Genomic DNA, 24,834 nt, shown 5'->3' on the forward strand with positions numbered 1-24,834 from the left:
TTTATTTTGTTTAAAAAATATATTTTGGTCTTACCCGAAATGTCAGAGATCTGTTTTTGTTCAAGAAGGTCGAGTTGTGTTAGTGAAAAAACGGGGGGTGGTCAAGAAAAAACAAAAATTGGATAAACAACTAATAAACCTGTTATTGTTATGAACTTAAACGTTTTGATACATCTTTTATTCAAAATATGTGGTTGTGTTGGAAAATTAGCGATAATATTAACAAAATGTTTTGTTTTTTTCCTGCAAATTCACCCCCGAGAGGTAAATGATTGGACGCGCCCTTTCATGGATAGTTTTTTTTTTTTTTTTTTTTTTTTTTTTTTTTTTTTTTTTTTTTTTGATAACTGTGGGTCGTGAAATTTATTTTACTTTGTTCTCTTAAAAATTTCTTATACAGTACAGCACAGATGAAAAAATAAGTATACGGGAATAATTCATATTAATCATGTGTACTGATAATATATTACAATAAAATCTCCAGTCACATTTATTTAAACTATTTAAAACACACATATGCAACTGTAAAGTTTATCAGACATGTACAGTTATACATAATGTGACCAAACCAAGGGCGATATAATTGTTGCATTTTATTAAGACTGTTAAACCAAAAGAGGAAATTAATAAATTCTGTCAATTCATTCTTACACTTAAACATACTCAAGTGGAACCTTGTTTAACTTACGCTGCCACAGTTGGTGAAACAATACATTTTGGGTTGATTTTTAAGTAAAAGACAGCCATGCTACAAGGAAGCATGAAGTAGAGATCAATTCAGGATCAGTAAAAACATTACAAACCCTTTCACAGTATCCATAGGAACTCTGCAGCTGTGAACCTATATAAAAAGTATGGTCTAAAAAGGCCCCAGAATGTTCATTGCTGTATACCATGGTAAAAGCTCAGCTAAAATATGGTCAAGCAATGATTCGTGACAAAGTATAGGAAAACAGTGTCTAATATGTAGTATAGGGAATGTAATTTAAGCAGAAAATCTGTACACTTTCAATATATTAATGCTGTCTTTCCCAAACAGTACTGCATTCCTACATGCAGACCTGTAAAAGCACACTGACAGTTTTTATATGATACAAAGCTGGGAGGAGCGGCTCAGGAAATCCAAAGGGCTTTAGACCACATTCAGAATCGTGCAGAAAAGTTGCACATTTTAATGTTATGCTGGTCAAAAAAAGGTAGGATTCCAATATCAAAACTAGAACTAGAACAGTTAAAAATTTGCCATTGTCAGCTGTGAGGTGCAATTTGAAAAGGGCTAGCAGAAGGCTTGGTTATACAGCCAGGAGTAAAGGTATTGAAGTCAAAGGGAGGTTCGAGTACTGTGTTCAATGCCATCACTGCACAAAGGACATCGCGGATTTGGGTGGAGGTAGACTTGATCCAAAGTTTTTCAAATCCCCCAAAAGGAGCCGACGAAATAACTCTTGTTACTATTACGAGCACAGCACAGAGACCAGGCGCAGAGGAAAGAGTTGGAAGTTAGAGCTCATATTAGAGGTTAGCCAGGAAACCCTTTTTATTTATTTATTTTTTTACCCAAAGACTGATGAGTGAATAAAATAGGTTATGTTGGTCCCGAGACAAAAGTGCTGGGATCAATCAGACACGAGGAACCGAAATAGCAAATCGCTAGGCTGAAAGGGCCTCATTGTAACGTTTCCTCTTCTAAAAGCACGGGCAAAGTGCAGCAATTACATTTCAATATTAATAAGGGTTCACAAGCCAATGAACTACAACCAGCAGTAGATCTTCACCTGCTGTATATTGTAAGCTAAAGAGGTCCTGCATATAACCCCCCCTCCAACACCAACTGAGTGGTAAGGGGGAAGGGAGGACAATTAAGGAGAACGGCAGGAAACTGTTTTAAGTACTACCAAAAGGGAGAGCTGTGTAATATGTAATGACACATGCAAAATCGTAGGAGACAGCTGTATGTCGAAGTCTGTCTAGATACGCAAATACATTTTTAGCAGTATTGAAAAGTTGAGCAAAGCAAGGAACGTAGGCCTCTCCCTTTAGAATTCCTTAGTAGGATCTCAACAAAAATGCTTTTAAAACCATATGTATTTGTGTACTTACAAGTGACAAGTATCACCTTTTTTTTGTTTGTTTTTGTTTTTTTTGTATTGTCCAAAGAATTTACTGCAGTTCCCAGTGTCTAAAATAAGACACTGGAAATGGGTTGCAGACAAACAGAAAAAAAAAAAAAACACACACACACATATACAGCGTTGGCCTGCATGTGTTTACTGTTTTTCCTTTTTAATGAAGAGTGTAACCCGGAAGCAAATCAGGAAAGATTTAATTTGAATTACAGTTCATAGCTTTGGGGATGGTGTGGGGGTGAAGTGTCCTCTTTTAACAAACTTACAGATGCAGAAATTCGTGTCACCTAGCAAGGACCGGGAGGGGGCAACAATTAGAGCTGAGCTTGCTGGGATATCGGCACACGATTAGAAGTTAAACGGCGCCTGCAACAATTTCAGATATGTTCGTGACTCCAACCATGATAATGTGTCGCTCCTATGGCTCCTTAGTGGCTTGCAGACCCGTCCCCCACCCCCAAATTAACACACAGAATAACCAGATAGGGCCCGTTGTTAAAATGCCTTTGGTCTTAATAGATCATTTCCTCGTAATGCAGTTTAAAAATAAAAAAAGTCAACGCAAACGTAATTATGGAGTTATCGACGTAAATAAGTGCTATGTCGTTTGCGGAGTTAAAAAATAATAAAAGGTAGTGACTGTCAGTCTCTTGGTCACTAAACGCAAGATTAAACACTTGCTGCAAGTTTTACCATGTATCTTTAAAACGTATACCAAAATCATCGCGGTTCATATGAGTCACAGATCCTCACTTAAACAGACAGACTACAGGAAGTTACATCACGTTTCTGGGCAGAAGAGCAAGGTACCCTCTTACAAAATGTGAAGCATGGGTGTGCATAAGGAGACTTGTGATTGAAAAACAGTAAAACACACATTTTTTGAAGTGTTTTACACAATTGCTGCACCTTTTATATTTGGTATCTATTTTTCACTGTGACTTCAAAAAACCACACACACATTGTGAGGTTTGAGAACAGAGAAACTGCTTTGTCAGTAAAAGCTTTATATGGAACCATCAATGGATTTGACATACAAACATTGAACCCCAACAAGATCACTAGAAATCGATAACTTAGAACAAGCATGCATGAAGAACCACCTCTTAAAGGGTCAGTGTTTTTCTAGAAATAAATACAAAAAAATTACAGGATAGATCTTGTGTGTTCTAGCACAGGCTCATAGCAAAACTTCAGTGAAAATGGCTTAAGTACAGCATTTATCTTGTGATTTGCAATAAGGTATAAAAACAATCTGGAAATCAAACTAGGTCAGGAAGAGCCTGGGAATTGTGTAAGATGCAGCTGGTAATTTGTGATGTTCAGCAATAACTTAAAAACAACACAAAACACCCCCACAAAAATCTAGGGAAACTTAAGAAACCAAGTCATGTAGACAAATGTTTCATCAGTGTACTGAAGTTAGGAACAACAGTGGTGATACAGATCCATTTCACAAACAGAGACTAGAATTTCAGACTATTTGTTGTTACCTCAAATTAGATCTTCCAGACAGAAGTGCTAAAAATCAGGGTCTGTGAAACCAGCCCAACTATTTTAAACAAAATACACAAGGAACTACAGAGGATCTCCAAAGCAGAGTTAGTTAGTTTATATATATATATATATATATATATATATAAAAACATATCTATCAAGCTAGTAATGAGAGGACAGGCACATACCACATGCTTAAAAACTCCAGCTAGGAAACCCAAGCAATCTGTATGAAGTAGTCTGTTTTAGACATCAAGCCTTTTGTGGAACAAGGCACTAAACTTTGCAAAACAAATAAATCAACTCTATAAAAAAGGTTAAGTTGCCAAGATACTCAACTATTTTAAAAGTGGTACACTTCACAAGAAGAGGCAGCTCCAAAATCAAACTGTTTTTATAATTTATTTTAGATGATGATTTGAAACATCTGTGGATCATCAGAGAAAGAGGACCCCCTGCTCTGCTATTTTCCCCACCCCCTCTTTCCCCAGTCTACAGAAACATAGTTGTGCTTCTCTCAGGTTTATAGAAATCCCTTGGTCTTGCTATAACTCCAGATGTCACTGCACCGCTTTCTTTACAAAACAGAGACATCTAGTGGTTCACAGAATTACAAGCAGACACAGAGTTTCACTTAGATTTGGGAAAAATGATATGAAGACAATCTACTGAAACATATTTCTTTTTACGTTGGAGAATGCCAAGGTGCGCCATTTCCAGGAAGTAGGCGTGCCTGGGGTGAGCACAAATTAATTTCTATTTTATTTATATATAAAAAATAGAAATGTTTCTAATTTAAATATAAATAATAATAAAACACAGGCAAAGACTTGGTCAAAATGTTGGTGTGAGTTTATTACCACATTTATTAAGTAGCACTGACAGAACACAACACTGGGATCATTCATGAAACCAGTCAAGTTTGCCTGGAGTTTAACATAGCCATGGATAAATAAGCATTGACAGTCACTTCTCATAGTCAAAGTCGTCTTTGATTGCTAAAAAGTAGGAGTTAGCCCTGGAGGACACTAACTTCACAAAGTGATGGAAGAATACCTTCAAGAAAGTCATTTCTATAATAAATTTACCCAGGGAAAGACTCCTGTTGCACAGCACTTTCTCCCATTTCTGGTTTTAATACTTGCTTGATTAACCCCAGTGTAGAGGTAACACATTCCGGTGGGTCAAACTCATAGCAAAAACAGGAATGGATCGAACTGCTATTTAATGAGTGTCTTCTTTCCATATTTCTATAGAAATATCATGCCATCTTTTCGTTTAGGTAAATCAAAACAAACAAGACAGATTGTAGTAGAGAACACAAATACAATGAAAAATAATTTAACACAGGTTTTTTTTTTTCCCCCTTTTTTTTTTTTTACAACAAAGAAATTTGCACACATTTTATCAATGTACACCATGTAGGGGCTGCAGTGGTCCGTTAAGAATGCACAAGTGTGATTGTACTGCCTGTAAATGAGCTAGCTAGCTAGATCAAGCCACCCTCAAACTCGCCAGCTGTATCCATGCAGCAAAGCAATGATTGGTGAACGCAGATGTGGAAATAGGACTCCCATTGCAGGATTTATCATCAGGAATGGAACACCAGGACTTGACCTCAGGTTTGTCTGTTCACACTCTCATTACCTGGAACGTCCAAAAACAATGACCGCACAGTGGAAGTCATTTCAGTCCCTGTTGAATGGAAGCTGTGGTTGGCGACCCTCTAACAAATTACTGTCGTGGTTCATTTCCATGAGAAATCGAATCCAACCCATGATGTTCTCATCCGGAGGGAGTCTGCTGTCAAAAGAGTAGGAGGGGCCTTCAGTTTGAAATTGAAAAAAAGGGGGGGGGGGGGGGGGACGGGGAAGAGCACCAACACAAACACTCTATAAAAGAACATTACCCAAAAGAATCCAGGTTTGAGAGTCCAACTTTGGTACCTAAAAAAAGGGGGGGGGGGGGGGGGGGGGGGGGGGGGGGGGGGGGAACAACACACACAACAACACATTAAAGAAATTACCCAAATTTTCTATGAAACCTATTGTCGTTTCAAGGGCATTAGAAGAATCCTCACCTGCTAGAACGTCTCTCAGGAGAGGGGGTGAAGAGGCCCACCTCTCACTTATATTTTCTTCAAGATGGAGTTGGCTGAATTGCATGCAAACATTTCACACATAGCAAAAACAGTTTCATGGAAACCATTAAAATACCAAAAATCTTCTGCATCAGAAGGTAGGAGAGAAGATTTGAAGACAAGAAACAGATTTAAAATCGGCTGCCATCAAGTGGGGTGCTGCAACACTGAAGGACAGCTTTCCTCTACATTCACATCTCTGCAAGGCTAGTGAAACATTCTGGATGGAGCACACTGGTCGAGAATTATCAGCGAGAACCGAACTAAGAATTCTGAATCAATTTTTACTTTGAGCCCAAGTTGACATCTCAGTTTATGGAAACCCCAATGCATTCAAGAGACCCTGTCCCTTTGCCCGTTTAAATGATAAATATATACAGCAAAAAAACCAAACAAACACAAAATACACAGTTCTACCTCCAAGTATAGACTAGGAGATGGGTTTGATTACTTTGAGAGCCCAGCTAGATTGGGTTTGCATGCATGCCAGCACAGTAACAGAGCAGCGAAACAGGATACCAATTATTACTGTGAGCCTCGGTTCAAATGTCTCAATGGAGTACTGAGCCTACCTGTGACAGAAGGGGATCCCTCTCCCCAGGTCCAAACAAGTTCTGATGGTCAGCACAGCTGTCCTTGAAGTTTTCCCAAGTTTCAGCGCTTATCTGGTCCAAAAGACCTTGTCTGTGCAACAGAACACATGTCTATTAAAAAAAAAAAAAAACTATAGCCAAACTGTGTTTAACAATAGCACTCTGCTTTCCTGAATAACGTGCCTATGAAAACAACTCTGTAGCATATTGCTAGAAGCAAGGTGTTAGTCACCCAACAGGATCACCTCCACCTATTCCAGACATAGCTGGCAGTCCAGTGTCAAGAAGCACCACATTGCCGTTCCGCTCTTGCACCAGAGCAGAGGTCATACATATCAGCAGTAGTTTAAAAAAGGGACAAGTGAGCAGTATTGGAAACTATTCCTTATGAAGCTGGTGCAATGTCCCATTCATAAAGCTCCCTCCCTAGTACCTACAGCTGGTCTACAGTGTCCAGGTTCTCTCCAGGGGGGTCCCAGGTATGCAGGGTTCTTCTCCAGAGTCGAATCTGCATGTCCCATGAGCGGCGGCTGTACTTCTTGTATTTGTTTGGGGTCCGTGGGTGTACATTTGGGATTCTCATCTTCCTGCACAAACAAAAACCTGCATTACACCATCATATCCTTATTTAACATGTATACTGTACAGAATGCCGCCAAAATACGGACAACTGTGGCAATTATCCAAATAGGGGTCCAATGCAATTCAAGCGACTGGGGCAGCATTCATCTGAATGACTTCATTATACCCATTTCCTTCTGTAACAATGTCAAATCTTATTTTAGACTGGCAGTAGTAAGTAACGAGTTGCTGTAAGTGGAAATATGTACTTTGGGACCTCTTGTATATACTTCTGGTAGCCAATGGTGTTTTTGCCATATTCAATCTGTTTCTGCCTCCGGTTCAGAACCGCCTCATCGCCCTCACATTTCGACAGAGCAAAGGGTTTCTGGGACATCCTGCCGTCATGGGACCTGAAAGAAAGGTTTTGGGTGATTTATATGCTTGTATTTTAAAAATAAATAAATAGGAGGTGCAGGCAACTGGGGTGTGAACTAGCCAACAAATGCAAAGCAAACTCATTTTAAAAAGTCAAATAAGGGAAAAAATGTTGTTACTAGTAGTCTAACAGTCTGTTTAAAAAAAATAATAAAGATAGCATAAAAACACTTGGTTACTAACATGCGCTGCTTTCAAAGCTACACATCTGAGGCCTGCATAACAAATATAGGACATACAGAAAAAAGGAATGACCCAGCATGGATTAGAGAGACGCCAGTACTTTGGGCATTGGGAATTCCTGGTCGAGACACTGTACAAGTGCATACAAATTAAATCTTAAGACTGAATGTTTCTGACCCCCTGCTATCCAAATCCTCTGTTCCCACTCCAACGCTGACAGTCGACAACTTTAATATACAGCGTTCCAGGATTGAAGACCTGCCAAGACATACAGAAGCTAATGGAATCTCAAGGCAGTCTGAAGCATTGAAAAACATGCAGGCACACACAATATAAGGAGAGTTTAACCTTTTTGGTTCGGGGGTATTTGGAGAAGATAATATTGATTCCTCAGTCACTCCAGAGCAGTCAGAGCCAAGCTGCAGGAGGACAGTGCCAGATGACGGGTTCCTACACAGACAGACAGAGAGTATTCCATGTGGTACCAACCTCAACACACCCCTTTTAAGGAAAGTCTCAGATGGTAGCTTATGGGGAAGTATTTGGGACTATCCTTGGAGCAGACAATATCATATGAAACATGGAGATTCCTGCAAATTCTTTAAACTACCTTTTGAAGAAAATTTCAACAATTTATATTATATAACTTAGAGGGCAAGAAAATGCTTAACAGTGACAAAGGCCTGTCAACACCAGTACTACATAACTTGGAACAAAATGTTTTGACAACATGACAAGATATGAATATATTTGAGAGGCAGGCAGAAAGAAAAATTCTTACCTCACAAGGCTATTGTAAGCACTGTTGCAGCCTGGGAGCATCCAAGGTTCTGGGAAAGATGCCCCAGACAGACAATCGCGCACCTCCTGCTTTGTGCACGGGGACTGCGTGGGTACTGCCCATTGTCTGAGAAGAACGGAGCATACTAGGCACAGCAATTTAAAAGGTGCAGCAATCTGTATGCAGCATGTAGAAGTTGTAGAATTGCCAGCTACCACAAATGTCCTCAGAATTAAACATATGTACCAGCCCACTGAATAACTTCTCCTAGCTATGGTGTATATCTTCTTGGAATGCGTGGCAGTTAAACAGTTATTTAAACAATGTACCCGAAGAAAAAAAACTCAAGATTAGTCTGTTATTGTAACAATAAAGATGCACGGGCGTTTTTAATTTCAACAAATCACTTTGCCATTAACAATCAGCTATACCTTACATTTAAACCCCAGCTATGAGCGCTGCAACCAGATACAACAAGACATCGGGTTGAAATGCAAAGATTAAGCTACACCACTGAAACAGCTCATATCGAATTCAATTGACCTGGTTGCGAAATGCGACGATTTTAAAAATTACACATTATAGTTAAATCAAATATCGGATTATAACCCATTCACACAACCCGAATAATACATGAGGCAAGGTAATGACGTGACTGACAACACCTGCCTGTGATACTCTCCCATTATTATTATTAAAAATAGTGTGACTAGGGCACGAGATTGCTTGGGTTATCCAATAATTTGTATGTCTAAATAAGACAAAGGAAAAACTAAAACAATATAGTTGACCACACTCAGATAATAAAAAATAAAGTGCATTCACAAAGAATTACATGTAAAAACATTTTTCTTGCCCTACGTTGCAGAACATAGGTCCAAAACATCAAAAATGTACAGCACTACTGAACAATTAACCCAACTAATCTAATCTAAGGATCAAAATCATTTATCCAGATCGACAATAGTGCATTGAAAGGGAAACATGCAATAAATATAAGACTAACGAAGAATATTTAACTAAAAAATAATAGCTATAACAGGCATGTTTTGATTTATAAAATATAAATAATGAAAACCTGTGTTCCAGTAGATTTTGCAAAGATTTGTAACCCGATTCAGACATGTTCTGTAGTCAGGAATTTTTGTAATAACAGAAAGTCAATGGAGACTTGAATCACGTTTAAATCTCCCGCCAGCTTATCAAAGAGGGCGTGGGGTCTGAACTTAAGGTGAAGAGTTTTGCAGATCTGCAACAGGTGTGACGAGGGAGGGGCTTCTGGAATTATTTAAACAAAGGGCATGGACCACTGTCGCTGTCCCCGGGCAGATTTGATTGACAAGAAGGTCACCCAGTAATTTCTGTATCAGTTCTACTTACCACGCCCCAAAATAAAGAGTTGCCTTCTGTGCAAGATTTTGATGGGCGCACAAAGCAACAAATTGGCAAGCTTTATTGCTTTGTTTCGTGGTGCTACGTGACGGTGGCGTTTGCTCTTATTGGCTAAGCTTTGTGTCCTTTTTAAAGGGCGAGTTAGCAGGGGAAGACTGTAAATTACCGCATATGATAAACACAATTTAGTTTTTTACTGGACTACAAAAACTTTACTATTTCTCGATTGAGAAGAAAAATTGAGGAAAATGAAACTAGCTACACTTTTTAATAATGTACAGAATTTATCGTGTGTCAAAAATCTGTGGGAGTGAGGGCATTATTTCGCCGCACTGGGAAAAAAAAAAAAAAACATTGCTTGTTGTTTACTTTTTTCAATTCAGCGTCGTAGAACGAAACAATACTATTGTCATTAGCAACAATACAGACTGCAATACATTGCTTATTTGTATAACGATAAAAAAAGAGAAATCATTTTATATTGAAATAAAACAGCATGCTCAGACAGGCAGGCAGTTTAATCTGAATAAAAGGCTACTTTTGTAAATCTGAGGGAACAGAAAGTAGGCGTAATTTGATTTTATATCTATATATCACTAATTGTGTTAATCACAAACTCGAGCTAAAGTTAAATGTAAACTATCACGACATCAAACAGCTCACGACGGAGTTTTCACGGTTTTTGATTTCTCGTGATCACAGGATATGTTCCAGTTTAATAGTTAGTTCACTGTTGTGAGTTTATTTTAATTAGCGGCGGACGGTACGTTGTCCTTGACGGAACAATAAGAACACCTGTCCGGGAAATGCAAAACATAAAGTGCTGACTTGATCATGTATTTATGATGCATCTTTTCCTTATTTGTAACTGTGTAGCGTTGTTCAGAGTTTTTTTTTTTTTTTTTTTTTTTTAATTATCTGCTAGTAATTAGTTTGGATTGTTAAATGTGTGTCTGTTTTCCAGTAATGTTTAAGAACCCCTCCAGTGGGCCAGGCTCCAGACTGAGCTTTCGATCTGGCTGCAGGCTGCTGCTGAACCTGGTCAGGGAGCGGGACTCGTTTGTCTCCTCTCCAGAGAAGATGATATCTCCCGTCACTGACCTGGCTAACAACTTCAGCAACCTTAGTGCATTCCCAGGAGGGTAAGGATTGTGAATCTAGGCTCATCTTACATGCCATGTGCTAACAGAACTCTTTGGTAGCTGTTGCATTCCCACAACTAACTGTTCCTGCCTCCAGCAATGTTTAGTTTCAAAACGCAATTGTAATGATTTTGATGTTGTGTACTTAAAACGCAGGAACAGCGAGAATGATAAGGCGAAGTGGAGTTTTATAATGCTGTATTTAAAAAAAAAAAAAGACAACGCCATTCACACTTTGTGTAAATTGTGCAGAATTTAACACTTGCAGTTCTGTGCCAATATTTTATAAATACATTCCAAGCAAATGCTGGAGTAACCTGATCCACATTTCAAAGAACTTTTGAGTTTAATTTCAGCCTGTGCTTGTTGAATGTCACATCCTGTCTTCTGAAAATGCAATCCACTAGAGGGCAGTGTGCACATGTGTACGATTACTTTATGGCTTCTTGTCTGTGTTGATACAGTGTAAGAAGTTTAAAGGCATCACGCATCATGTTTTTGTTTCATGTATGAGTTATTTGAGGTATGAGGTATTTCTACGCTCCTGTTACGTCTCTTGCTGCACAGTTGGAGGAATTGCAGGATTAGGTGTGCTTTGCTGCGAGGAGGGTTGTGAGCACTCTGTAACCTGAATATTCTTTCTTTGAGCTGTTTCAACATGTGTGAAAAATAAACAAAACTTTAAAACACATTTTATACACGCACAGTATACACACATTTGTTCAGCACAACATTTTGCAGATTTTCGTTTTAATTTTTTTTTCCCCCATCAAGACTGGGACTCTATTTAGTCACAGATGGAAAGTGCAGGTTAGGTTATTGAACCTGATTTTGTTTTAATTATTATTTTTTTTGTCCTACACGCTATAAAATTACAGTAACACAAACATATCTTCCAGTATGGCACTGCTTTTGTCTGATCCCCTAATGAGCCAGGAGATGGATTTGTCTTTGACTTCTTGCAAACCTGTTTTTATTTTATTTTTTATAAATGCAGCAGTAATAGTAACACCTAGCGCATGCATTCTAATACCGTTATAGCAACACAATTATGGTAAATTGAATAAAATAGGTTAGCGGTTCTGCTTTGCCAGCTTGTAAGGCTGATTTGTGCTTTCTGCTGTCCTGCAGAGCCAGGCTTCCAAACACAGGTCCAGGAAGGGGTTGTTCCGGTCTCCCTCAATGCCTGAGAAGCTGAACCGGCTGATGCTGAAGAAAGTGGGGCGGTCGCAGGATGTGGAGACACCATTGAAAGTCAAGCACCGGAAAAGCATCAGCAGCCTCATCCAGGAGGAGAGAGAGAGAGAGAGAGAGAGAGAGAGAGAGAGAGAGAGAGAGAGAGAGAGAGAGAGAGAGAGAGAGAGAGAGAGAGAGAGAGAGAGAGAGAGAGAGAGAGAGAGAGAGAGAGAGAGAGAGAGAGAGAGAGAGAGAGAGAGAGAGAGAGAGAGGAGGAGGACATGAGGACACAGGTGAGACTTTGCCCCTGTCTCATTGTGTTTCTTTGTCTTGTCTACGCCTTGCCAACTGTGACGGGGAAACACCAGGATCTCAAACATATCACAGAGGAAACTTGAGTGCCACGCCGAGCTGTTGGAAGTGTCTTTGTAGCATAGTTTGTATCAGATGGCTTTCACGTTATAGTTTGTGTCAGATCATGTTAATGTTTGATGTACCGTTTTTTTTAACAAGTTGATTTTTGATGGGCAGCTACTCTCTGACACCTCGTGGGGTATCTACTGAACATCACTGTGTGTGTGTGATATATATATATATATAATATATATATATATATATATATATATAAATATACATGTAGACATACATACATACACACACACACATATATATTTAATCCCTATTTTATATATTTTAAATAAGTCACAGGTTTGATGAAGATGGTAACACAATGTTACTTTGTGAGCTAAGCTCTTGGATACCCCTACTGGCAACTGTTGAACTAACATCAGATGTCTTCTGAATTTATTTTTTTTCTTTTATTTAAATCCAAGTCAAATGACCTTAACTGTTCTCTGTAATTGGTAACACATGGTTTGATGTGACTCCCTTCACGCCCTGAGCCTAACCCCCTTCATGTTGTAATAGATGGCTACTGTACTCTGTGGAGAATTCAACAGTCTTATTGAGAAGTACTTCATCCTGGAATGCCGCTACCCTTACGAATACGAAGGAGGACATATAAAGGTTAGTTAAGCGCAAGCAGGCACGTTTACAGGGAAAAACATAGCAAGCCGGAAATCATTACCTCCGAGATTGTGAAGGTGGAAAGCAGTGTAGGCGTTGGGATCATGATGGTGTTAAAAATCATTGAATAAAATGTAGTCATGTTGCAATAAAAGATTTAGGGCGGGATTTGACACTGCCTTATTAATTTGGGTTGAAAATGCCCCTTCATTTACATTTAAATTGACCAGTTTTAATTGACGTGCTACATGTAAATACATTGACAGAATTACATGAATCAAAAATATACCACTGGGGTTTAATCAATGTTTGTCTTTTTGATCTGTGGATGTGAATATGTTCTGACAAGTTATCTCAATTGTTTTGTATTTCTTTTGTTCACCAGGGGGCGCTGAATCTCCACAAACAGGATGACATTTCCAATTTCTTCCTAACAAAAATCACTCCCCTTCTGAGAGGGGGCCCAGGATGTAAGGGATAGTTTGTATTGTGCTGTGTAATAATGGACCAGAAATAGTGCAACTTGAGCCAAAAAGCAAGTGTCATTTTAAAAACAATTCTTCATAACTGTTCAAAGCAAATGGTAAAGTTGTGGTGTAGTTTCTCATACCCGATGATTCACTGTTCCCTTTGTGTTGTGTAAAGCTGGTTTCTGGTAGGTGTTTGTTACAACTCTTTATCCTTATCCTTGTTTTATAGTCCTAAACTTTAAATCTACTGCGTTTTTCCATCACAATTTTGAAGTCACTTTTGCTCGGTTACATTTCTATTTGTGAAGTGAGAAGTAATAGGTAAACCATCTACATAAAGTGTGTTTGTGTTCCCTATAACCCAGGTGCCATTTCCTGAGGAAGGAGGACAGGCATGTGAACGAGTATCCTGCTCGGCATTACCCCGAGTTGTACACCCTAAAGGGGGCTACAAAGATTTCTTCCCTGATTTCAAGGTACGAGCCCATTTCTGATGCATGATGAAATCTCTGCAAACAAAGCAAGCATATGAAACATTTAGCGTTTTTTCATTTTATTTATTTTTTTGCACTGTATAATATAAGCATTAATACACTTTTTCTCCAATGTAGAATTGGGAGAAAAGATTAAACTATGAAAGTATACTCTGTCACAAGCTTTTCAACCAACCGGATCACTTTATCTATTGCAACAATATCACCAAGCACTACTGCTTTTCATATCAATAGTGTATGATTTGGAACTAATCCAAGTTGAAGAAAAACATTCTATTGCTCTGGCAAACTTGGAAACAGAGCAAAGTAAAAGAGAAAATATCTGGAATGATTCAATTGTAAGAGAAACAAGAAGAGAACAAAACACATTTTAAGGTAATTTTCTGTAAAGTAGTGAATAACCCAAATTATGGTTCTACCTTTTAAAGTATTGCTTAAAAGACAAATCACTGAAAGATTTTAGCATAGTGCTGGGTAAGTTTGACCGACTCTTAGGCCTGAATATAGATTCTTTGTCGTTACTACACCCTATAATCCAAAAATGTGATATTCAGGGATGGAAATAAAACTCCCAGTGCATAGCAGTTTCATCCAGTCCTGGTTTTACTGAGAGTTTAGTAAGATGCACCTGAGCTTGTTACCTATATTCTGTGGCTAATCAAGCTTCTAATAAAACCTGTAACGGATGAAACTGCTATGCAGTAGGAGTCTTATTTCCATCCCTGATGTTGCAGAAAAGAATATGGACTCCTTGGCCACTCCTGACTTGAGAGGAGTATTCGAGAGCTCGGAGGAGTTTTGGAAATTAATTGTGTGTTGGGTAGTTTTTTAACCCTTCCCTTCGCTCTGCTGTCCAGATGTGGTGTGAACCCCAGTCCTACGGCCCCATGCACCACGAAGACTGTAGGGATGAGCTGCTGAAATTCAGAACGAGGAGCAAGTCATGGGCCTGGGAGCGGCGACGACGGGAACAGATCACACGGCTGATGAAGCTGTAAGATGAGGCAACTGAGGTGGGGACAGAATTAAAGAATATTCCACTCTTGCCAAATGATCTGCTATTATGAATGGATTCCATTTCTACCCTGCGTTGTACAACAGCGTGATTTCAGTAATTGTTTTTGTGGGACACTTAACAGATTTAGTGTTTAATAATGTGCAGATCGATCTCAAAATGTGTTTATTGGATTGTTTTTTATAATCATTTATATATTGATATATTTGCTGATGGGAAACTTGTATTTCGGACAGTTAAATTAATTGAGGTATGACTTGTTTTTTTTTTAAAATCCTAATCTATAAATTGCTTTTTATTATCCCTCATTTTTAAATTGCAGTATTTTTTTTAAACCTTTTTTTTTTCTACATTAAAAAAACAAAAAACAATCCTATACCTTTCTGGACAGACCTATATACCTAAATTTGTGGTATGTAAAGCCCTTCAGAGTTGCAAGTTGCATGAGCCAGTAATTTGGAGGAATGTTGGTAGCATGTTGGCAATTCTGCTTTTGCAGGATACCAATGCAGTTCTGCTGCAGATCAATGGACTGCCGATTTTACTTTTGCTTATTTGTTTTTAGTTTCTGGTGCCGAGTTTAGGTGCAGGGTACAAAGGTTCACAGAACTATTGTTATTATTATTATTTGTAGAATATTAACAAATTGAAGTTCATCAAGATAGAAACAGATCTCTGTCTCTATGAAATCCACCTGTGGATTATCCACATCCAATCAACTCTCTAGTAAATTAATATGTTTCAAGAGGGACATGTCTAGCCTTTAACAAATGTCAGATCATGCCGTGCTTGGCTGCACTCCAATTGCACTGCAATGTTTGTCAGATTTTGTCGTACTGTTATATTTTTGTGTCCTCTGTCGAGGTCCATGTCTAAGGTCCATGTCTGTATTTTTATTACTTGAGTGCCCTATAAAAAATTGCATTTTATATGATTTGAGTAAATATCAATCTAAACTGCTGAACTGTATTGAATTTATTTGTGTGTGTGCCTCTGATTGTGATGGTTTAAGAAGTACTGTGCTCCATTGTTTTTTGATTCTACATGGTTTGTACTGTACTAGTGATCTGCTGCTGCTGGACATGGTATCTTGATATTGATCTAAAAGTAATCCTGCTTATATTAGGTTAGGTGAAATAGAATTGTGCATACAACAGAACGTTCAGTACTGATACTGATGCATACTGTCTCTGTGTTAGTGGCTAAAAATGACATTACAGCAGTACTTTGTGTTCTGAGAGAGAGGAGGACTATTGTTCATGAATCTCTGCATCTGAAGGGTTACATTAATCCTGCTACAGCACAGTCATGGTGCAGAGGTAGGCATGAAGCTGTGACAGAGGCAGTTGTCCTTTTATAATGAAATCCTGATACAAACAGCCTGGTTTTGAATGTGGCTTTTTTTAATGTTCTACTGCCTATGAACTAAATGAGATTTGTATTTATTTCTTCTATAAAAGGAGGGCGTATTAGAAGTAGACCACTAATTTAGGGACTTCAGTTGCTTCTTGTTTTGTAATATTTAACAATTGAGCATGATCCCTTGTGCATGTTTGTACCAGTCAGGGGAGGGTTCATGGATCACAGCATCAGAAATTCACTTTGTCTTGGACATGTGATGCAGCACTGTGTTATTTCCCAGTGTATTTCGTTATCAAATAGGATTTCAACACCGTGCACATTTTATTGTTTGAGTATGTGACTGGTGGTGATGATTTTACAAGCAAGACAGATGATCTGATTACCTCTTACGCATTCTCAGAAGGTTCAAGAACCTTCGTGGGCATCTGGTACCTTTTATCTTTGGTGCAATATTTAGATTTTTTTAAATTATTGTTATTGTTATAGTTGTTAACATGGTTGCAATGATTCCTTCCTAGAATATGGGATTGTTATTTGAGTCATGATGGCTCACATGCTGCGATGGTATAATACAAAATGTTTTAATCATCAGACACTGTGGTAATCCCCTTCCTCCTGTAACAGCATTATAGTTATGCAAATAATAAAGAAAGTTCATGAAGTGCATATTTTAGCTCTGCTTTTGTCCTCTAAAGTATTTGTTGCCATTAGTAACATGTACTATTTAGCTGGGTGCTTTACTGTAGCAAAATGATAAAATCCAAAATGTTGGGCTTTAAAGAGAATTGTGTGTTTAGCTAAATAATGTGGTCGTTTCCTTTAAATGTTACAAATGATTTTCACAAGGTAAACTGGCAATGCTGATCCATGAAGACCAAAAATGAAAACAAACAAACGTATATGTGTTTTATGGTTTTTCTTGTTTCCTTTAATATCTGGGATGGTTTTGTAATGATGTGCTTTTAAGGAAGGCTTCAATGTTCACACATAGTGCTAAAGGTCTAACTGTTGTAAATTAACCTGTGCTGTTTAAACTGGAAAATTGAAGCACAGCCACTGGACTGGCTCCCGCAATGAAAAGGTCAAACATTGCAGTTAACTGTGATGAAATTGTAGTGGAGCCAATGGCTACATGTTGAGTTTAAACATTGAATTTACTAAACAGAAGCCTATGTGATTAAGTCCATTATAATGGATCCTCCTGAAGTCTCTCCTCTTCAGTTACTGTAAATAATGTCTTTTTGAATGTGAGTACTACAAAGAATCATTTTAAGTATCATTTAAGCAAATGTACACAAAACATAATTAACTAAAAGCGTTTTCATAATTTTATCCAGAAAGAGACAATCTCCTAGCTCTGGGGGGGGGGGGGGGGGGGGGGCTCCAAAGAAACAAGTTGTCAAGGAGACCCTTGAACCAGTGATTAAAAACGGGTGCAGGAGAGAATCGGATCTGCTTTATTGTGAGAGGATGAACCAGTGCTGTGCGGTGAAAATTGAGATAAGGATAACAACAAAAAGCTGCGGGCATGGTGGGTTTAACAGCCTTTCTTCATTCCTTAAATGTAATGTAAATAAAAGCACATTATTGTTTACAGTAAATTATATAGTAATGCTGCTTCTGATAAGGCAACCTGCAAGTGACCCTAAATAGGAATCTGGTGGCTCTTTGATTCAACACAGCTGCAAACAGCTGTCTGTTTTTAAACAGAGCCCTTTTTGTTTCCAACGGTCTATGATGGGGGGGATGATTGAAGTAATAACTATGCAACTGTAACGCTGGAATTTGACGCTTATTCCTATGTTACTCTGCCCTCTCCTGAAAGGGGATAGTGTGGGGAAAAGGAAGGCTTTGAGCTGCCAACTAAAAGAGGGTTAAACTGTTACTTCTGGCTTCGATTTCTGTTCTTGCCATTCATTTTATACATGATGTGAAGGAAATGTGTTATTTGGACGTTGAAAGAAATGTGCATTAACTTCTCTCACCGTATAACAGAGCTGCTACAGGCGTCGGCCACACCAGAGGATGAGGAGGGAAAGGATGCTTTTTTGTCTCTTGGGAGCCCCAATGGACTTGGTAGTAGCTTTTTGATCCTGCCAAATGGTAAATAGTCATAAAAGGTTGATATTGCTTTCCTGTGCATATAACAGCTAGTGTTTGCATCCTCTGACTTCTGTGCATGTCAGACAACAAAGCTAAATTTTAAAATCAAGGTATTTCTGAGACAAACGTGGACTGAACGCGGTCCTTAATGAACAGAGATGAACTTGCCCGTGAACAGCCATTGATTTAATGTATCTGAAAGGCAGTGTGTATGGGTCAGTGGTTAGCATTGTGAACAAAGGGAGGCAGACAAAAAGGAGATGATGGCTTTGTATCCCAGCTTGACAGTCCTGTACACTGGGGGGCTAATGCAGGTCACCTTCTCCTTCTGCCATGGTCCAACCAGCTGTAAAATTGGGCATAGACAAGACCCTACCTGGAGCAAGATGAGGCTTCACGGTTGGCTTAACCTTAACCCCTTGCCCTACTTTACAAAAAAATAATAAAGCATTGCAATACAAGGCATGCAACTCGTTAAAGGGGCAATTCTGTAAATATTATCTACTGTACACGTTCACTCTATATGTGTATTTCATCTATCTTGGATTATCATAGATATTATATTATATATATATATTAGAGATAAATCGGTGAATATATCTATGTACATATATATCCTATTATTATATATATAAATAGCATATATATATATAATATAAATTACTGCCTTTTAGCTAGCTATATTAATGATTTTATATACATTTTGAAGGAAGCTCGTGCACTTTTACTAGCTGGGTGTAATGACAAAAGCTGTATTTAACCTATTCTAGTACCAAAATTGTTTTTTTTTTTTTGTTTTGTTTTGTTTTTTTTTAATTAAAAGCTGTGTTTCTTTCAAAACAACACAGGCGAGACCTATCTAGTGAATGGAATTATTTTAGCTGGTTCCGGAATCAGATTGCCAGGCCAGGTAATTCCAGTTCACATACCATGCTAATGCCATTCTTCCACCTGACTGATCACACAGGAGACGACTGACGGTTTCTATAATAATCTCCAAACGTCTTCTTCCATCTCGGTCACAAAGACCATATCAGGCATGGGCTCGGAAATTCACAGTGAAAGCTCTAAACCATTCGCAGTCCAGAAACACAGACGGTAACATTTGAGGAATAAGTGGACTTTTGGTGCCAGTTTTGTATTTTTGTGTTTAATGAACCCTTCATTTTATAAGGTTGAAAGCTGATTTAAAGTGATTGCAGTTAAAACAAAATTCCCAAGTCTTACCTGTTGCCCATTGCCATTTGCTATATAGGTCTGTAATGTGCAGTTTTGAAAGAAACAGTAGCATTTTTTAATTATTTTAAAACATGATATCTGGTACTACACTTGGTAAATAAAGACATATTGGTTAGCAAGCCACTGCACATGCGATAAACCTGTGTTGTGAATGGAAGTGTAAAACGGGTAGGATTTATGGAATCATATTGATAACTCCAATCATTTTTAATATGGACACCATACACATGGTGAGAACCCCTCTGTGATTACCATTATCAGGCGTTCTTGAAACATGGTTCTGCTGAGGCACCCCTGTTATCTGCTGTGCTTGAATATTTCTTTCCCAGGGTCCCCCTTACCTGTTGGAGAGGGGGAGATAACAGCAAATTCAATCCTGAATTGCGTTGCGGAGACTGATTCATGCTTGTTTTAATTACGCTAGATTGCGTTCTGTTAACTGGCTGATTGATGAGATTAACTAGCCATGCCACTGAATGTCATGCAGTTTTTTTTTTACCCACAAACATTTCCAGGAAACATTTACAATATCATTACACCCCGACTCCACCTGCCCACAAACAATGAATAATATACTGGGTAATGTCCTGTGGCAGGGCAGGGCCCTGTCTGTAAATAATAATATTGTTGTGTTGATTTGGTGGTGGTTGGCAGGGGTGGCGTTAATTTCCTATCCCTGCCAAAATACATGTGAGAATGTAGCGCCAGCCACGTGCTATAAAAAAAAGGGTGAATTCCTTTGCTCGGTGAAGGTGTTTTGGGGTGAGTAAACAGCGTGTTACTATTTGTTTCTTGCGACAAAGTTCAGTGAAGGCTCTGCCCAGCCTGAACAGTTTTGTTTAAACTTTTGTTTTGGCCCTTGTGCCAGTTATTTTGTAAGTGTTTATTGTGTGCGAGATTTGTGGCTCTGTGAGCAGCGCTTTAACCTCAGTTTTACTGTCTCAGAGTCTCTGTCCACCCAGCCATCCTGTCACATGGTCATTAATGTTGCATTACAGTTGCTTGAAATTCATGTAGTCTGTATCACTTGGATTGGAACATCTGAAAGTTTGTCTGTTTTTCAAAGGGGAAAGCTGTTGCAAATGAGATGCCAAAATCCGAGAGTGTAATTAATATACCGGTATGAATTACTGAGTGCAAGTACAATGATGAATCCAACTCAGATTAATTTATGTAGTATACTATAATAATAAAACTTTAGTGATTATAAAAAAAAAAAGCAAATGATTACTGAAATATGTATTTGTCCATTAATGCAAAAAAAAGGATTTCAATTGAGTTGCTCTCCAAAATGCAATACAAAACGGCACATTTGCTGAATTTCAAAATGAAAGATAAAAGCTGGAATATGCCACCCTTTGAGAAGCTTTGTTCGGTGGTGGCTAATTAACTTTCCGCCGGGTGACCTCTGCTGTAAGGGGCGTCTCCTCCAACAAAAAGATCAGTCAGGCCTGAACTGTATTGTGATTGTGTGAGTCTCTGAACCCACTTTCAACACTGTGAATTCCCCAGAATGGCTTTCATGATCTCACCACAGTTAACAACTACCACTGTACTCCCAACTGTTAGAGACCGCAACTTGTAATGTTCCTCTTTTATCTGATCAAATAGTTCTGATAATGAATTTGACCTTGTACAACAATTTGCCAATTTTACATTCCACAAGGCACATGCTGTAGATGTGCAAAATGTCTCAAATATGTTACCCTTACAGGTGCTACTGATTGCAGTTGATTTGAATGGGATTTTTCTTTTACCTAGTGCTGCTGAATTTCCACTGATCCCATAGCCGAGCAAAGCTTTTCTGTTAAACCCAGGAGCAGGACAGCAGATGTTTGCGAGCTACCAGCCCATTACCTCTTTCCCACTGTACAATCGAGCTGTGCTGGGGACACACACTTCGGAGGAACCTGGTTGTTTTTCCATTGCAGAGTCCGAGCCATGCAACTGATGTAACACACAACCAACGTGTAGATGAAGCGGTATTAAGAAGTGCTATATTTGAGGTGAGACGGGAGGGTCCAGAGCTTATGGCTGTGTATCGATGATCCCAGCTATATGAAATCTTCTATCTACCCACCGAGAAACTAGAGCTTCCTCAGCATCCTAAGGCTGTCGTTTTCTCTCTTCTGACCCGCTGCATTCCATTTTCTTCGAGTGTACTGACTGATGCAACGTAATGACAAGTCATTAACCCCTTCCCTGGTCCAGCTCAGATCCGAGCCAGATTCAGGTGTGTTGTGAAGCCAGAGTTTCACTGTTTGGTTCTTGCTTGTCTCAACAAATAGCCAGTGGAATCGGTGGAAAAGGGGCGCATGACCACCAGTCATATTCCCTTTCTCTGTAAACCCAGGGTTCTGGAGGTGAAAAGCTTGTCAGGTGAACGAACCTGCTTTGCAATTAGCCCAGTACCAATCTGAACCCAACAACCCCCTGGTTTCCTTAACTGTTCTGTCACAACCATCATAAAACCCTGGCATGTGGTTTTGTGTTCTTTTCCATGATACCAAGTGACGTTCCCATCTGTGATACCTGTTGTAAAGATATATTGGTCAAACAATGCAGCAGTTTTCAGTGGGCATTAGATCAGATCACTCATGAGCATAGCAACTAATATTTTTCTGCTGTATGTACTTAACATTTAACAGTGTAGCAAGTGCCCTGTGTGTACATAAAGCACTCTGAGCAGTGATTCAGACAGCTGATAAGGCAGTAAATGTCAATAGAAAACATGTGTTGTGTCACTCTGAAGGGTAATACCCGTTTAAAAGAATTAAGCTGGTCTTTAAAACGGTATAATTGGCGGCTCAGGGTTTTTTTTTTTATTGTGTTCATCTGGTATATAATGTTATAAAGGCGTTCTCAATTCTGCAGTAGATGATAGTCAATATAATTTAGTATGAGAAAAACAGTAAGCAGCCAACAGCTTGGCTGGGGGAGCACTTCTATACAGTAGCTGGCTTTGTGATGGGGTCACCATTGAACAGGTAAGGTGTGACTGTAGGGTGAATCACGTTCTGACGATAAGTCTCTCAGTGCCTTCTGTGTACAATTGGTACATAGAAGGTGCTACATTGAAGACATTCAGTCTAGTTCAATCGTCTTAATTGCCGTTTTGATGTTAAAGGGGATTTTTATATCTTCAAGACTTAAAAGTAAAATCCACAAATGTACAAACAAGACACTTTGTTAGATTATGAAGTTTATTGAGTTCTAGCTAGATACATAAATGACATGCTGCATAAATAAATAAATACAAAATACAAGTTGGGACTTTTTCCAGTAAACAGCTCAATGAAGTTTCAGAAGAGTAGTACTTGCTTTTTGTTATTACATTATGTTTTAGTGGGGGGTCAAGAAGAGCTACTTCCTTGTAATGACCCCTGGGCAACATCTCTGACGGCAAAAAGCTCTTCAAATCGAACTTACCATGCAATGTTTAAGCAAAGCAATGTTGGGCTTGGTTAGTACTTGGATGGAAGACCACCTGGGAATACTGAGTGCTGTAGGCTGCATGTTAAGCTTATATGTGTGTATGTGTGTATATGTGTGTGTGTGTGTGTGTGTGTGTGTGTGTATATATATATATATATATATATATATATATATATATATTTTTTTTTTTTTTTTTTTTTTTTTTAGTGGAATGGACTCTCCTGCAGGGCTACAGCAATATGCTGCTCTGCTGTGACAGAGCTTTTGGCTTGGCACCCTCCGGAGGTAACACACGTCTGTCTTCCTGCGTCTCTCCATTTGCAAACACACCGACAGGAGGGACCTGTTCCCCTCGCGTTTCACCCGGGGGCCGACTGCACAGTGCAAGCTGCTCCCTGTCACAGCAACACAAAAGCCACAAAGTAGGCCTTCATTTGGGAAGAGCCATCTGCATGGAGCTGCACATGGTTGAGTGAGGTTAGTTAGGTAACTACTCACTCAGCACAGCCCTATTATGTTAAATGCTGTTGCATAGACTTTAGTGATATTTGTTTATACCTGGAAAGCTCACATAACTAACTCCTTAAAGGGCTACCTCAGACAAACAAACAGCAAAAAGAAGCATCATTGTTTTAGAACTACAATTTATTATCTTGGATGTTTGATTTTACCTTCAATCCATAAAAAAGTATTTTATTTATTATTATTATTATTACTGTTATTATAGATCTACAAATACATTTAATAATGGGTCTAAGACTACCTCCCCTTTTAAGTTCTTTTTATTTAAAGGAACTTCTAACAATCAATTAGTTTACCTCTTGCCTTCTTGACAAATAAATCCAGATTGTCAATTTGAGGGCTGACTTTTTTTTAGGCATTCCGCCTATATGTTTGCACTGTAATACAGACAGGTGATAAAATGTGCCTTTAATACATTGTGTAGTTGTCATTAGTGTGCCTAATCTCTGTGGCGGTGTTAGACGAAGCATGCTGGTAAATGTTAGCACTAACAGGCCGAGTGACAATGGACAATGTGTTTGCTCAGCTTCCTCTGGTCTGCCCTGCATGCAGGGCTCCGGTGTGTGTGTGTGTGTGTGTTTTTAAATCTGTATTATTAAAACTGACAGAAAGGGCTGGCAAGGATCTATCAGCACCTTCTGTCCTCAATGAAAGCACGCACACACACACACACACACACACACAGGGAGTGACTGGGCTTCATTTTGGCTACAGGCTTGAAGATATTTTAGTATCTTTGTGGTTCTATTCACTGTGCTTAGATGCAGACAAAGAAATGTTGGGGAATGTTGGGGACCCATAGGGTCTTCCTTGTTGTGATCTTTCAAACATAGCCCCTCTGCATGGAATTGTAGTTAGGCTTATAGATCAGGGAATGGAGTAAGTATAAGGTTTCTATAAGAGAGGATCTGTCTGTTAGGTTAAGTTCTCTAATCTGTTTAAGAACCAGTTAAAATATACATTCTGTGAATAGCTTCAAATCAATATACAGCCTATATTTGATTATATTTCATTTTGTAATATGTCAGGGGAACCTTGTGAAAGTCTTGATCTTACTAGTATATTATTTAGTGTGTCTCCCATCACGTAGACACTCCTACATTCTTCACCTGGAATAACCAGGATTATTTTTTTAGTCT

At 38.8% G+C, this 24,834-nt stretch overlaps 1 protein-coding gene, 1 long non-coding RNA gene and 1 pseudogene across 2 annotated transcripts; 2 read left to right on the forward strand and 1 right to left on the reverse strand.

The window, feature by feature from the left end:
- Window positions 1–5,311: 5,311 nt before the first annotated feature.
- On the reverse strand, window positions 5,312–8,360 carry slbp2 (stem-loop binding protein 2). Its single transcript, XM_041223856.1, has 6 exons — window positions 8,320–8,360; window positions 7,716–7,796; window positions 7,187–7,330; window positions 6,794–6,943; window positions 5,704–5,777; window positions 5,312–5,448 (listed from the first exon to the last, which is right to left on the reverse strand). The coding sequence occupies exons 1-6, from the start codon at window positions 8,358–8,360 to the stop codon at window positions 5,312–5,314; spliced, it is 627 nt and encodes a 208-aa protein (XP_041079790.1).
- Window positions 8,361–9,841: 1,481 nt separating this feature from the next.
- On the forward strand, window positions 9,842–12,207 carry LOC121297144. The gene is made up of 3 exons (XR_005947130.1): window positions 9,842–10,547; window positions 10,676–10,853; window positions 11,985–12,207. It is a non-coding gene; the product is annotated as an uncharacterized LOC121297144 (long non-coding RNA).
- Window positions 12,208–12,286: 79 nt separating this feature from the next.
- Window positions 12,287–17,307, forward strand: LOC121297143 (annotated as a pseudogene).
- The last annotated feature ends 7,527 nt before the right edge of the window (window positions 17,308–24,834 follow it).

The sequence above is a fragment of the Polyodon spathula genome, chromosome 22, assembly GCF_017654505.1.
Source record: "Polyodon spathula isolate WHYD16114869_AA chromosome 22, ASM1765450v1, whole genome shotgun sequence".
Taxonomy (NCBI): Eukaryota; Metazoa; Chordata; class Actinopteri; order Acipenseriformes; family Polyodontidae; genus Polyodon; species Polyodon spathula.

Bases quoted from the DNA above. Each gene is read 5' to 3' on its own strand.
- slbp2 (XM_041223856.1), bottom strand. From the start codon at position 8,360: ATGCTCCCAGGCTGCAACAGTGCTTACAATAGCCTTGTGAG. The intron at 7,797-8,319 runs GTAAGAATTTTT...ATGTCTTGGCAG, and splicing joins GCTTACAATAGCCTTGTGAG to GTCTTCAATCCTGGAACGCT. The intron at 6,944-7,186 runs GTACATATTTCC...TTGTTTGTGCAG, and splicing joins TATATACAAGAGGTCCCAAA to GAAGATGAGAATCCCAAATG.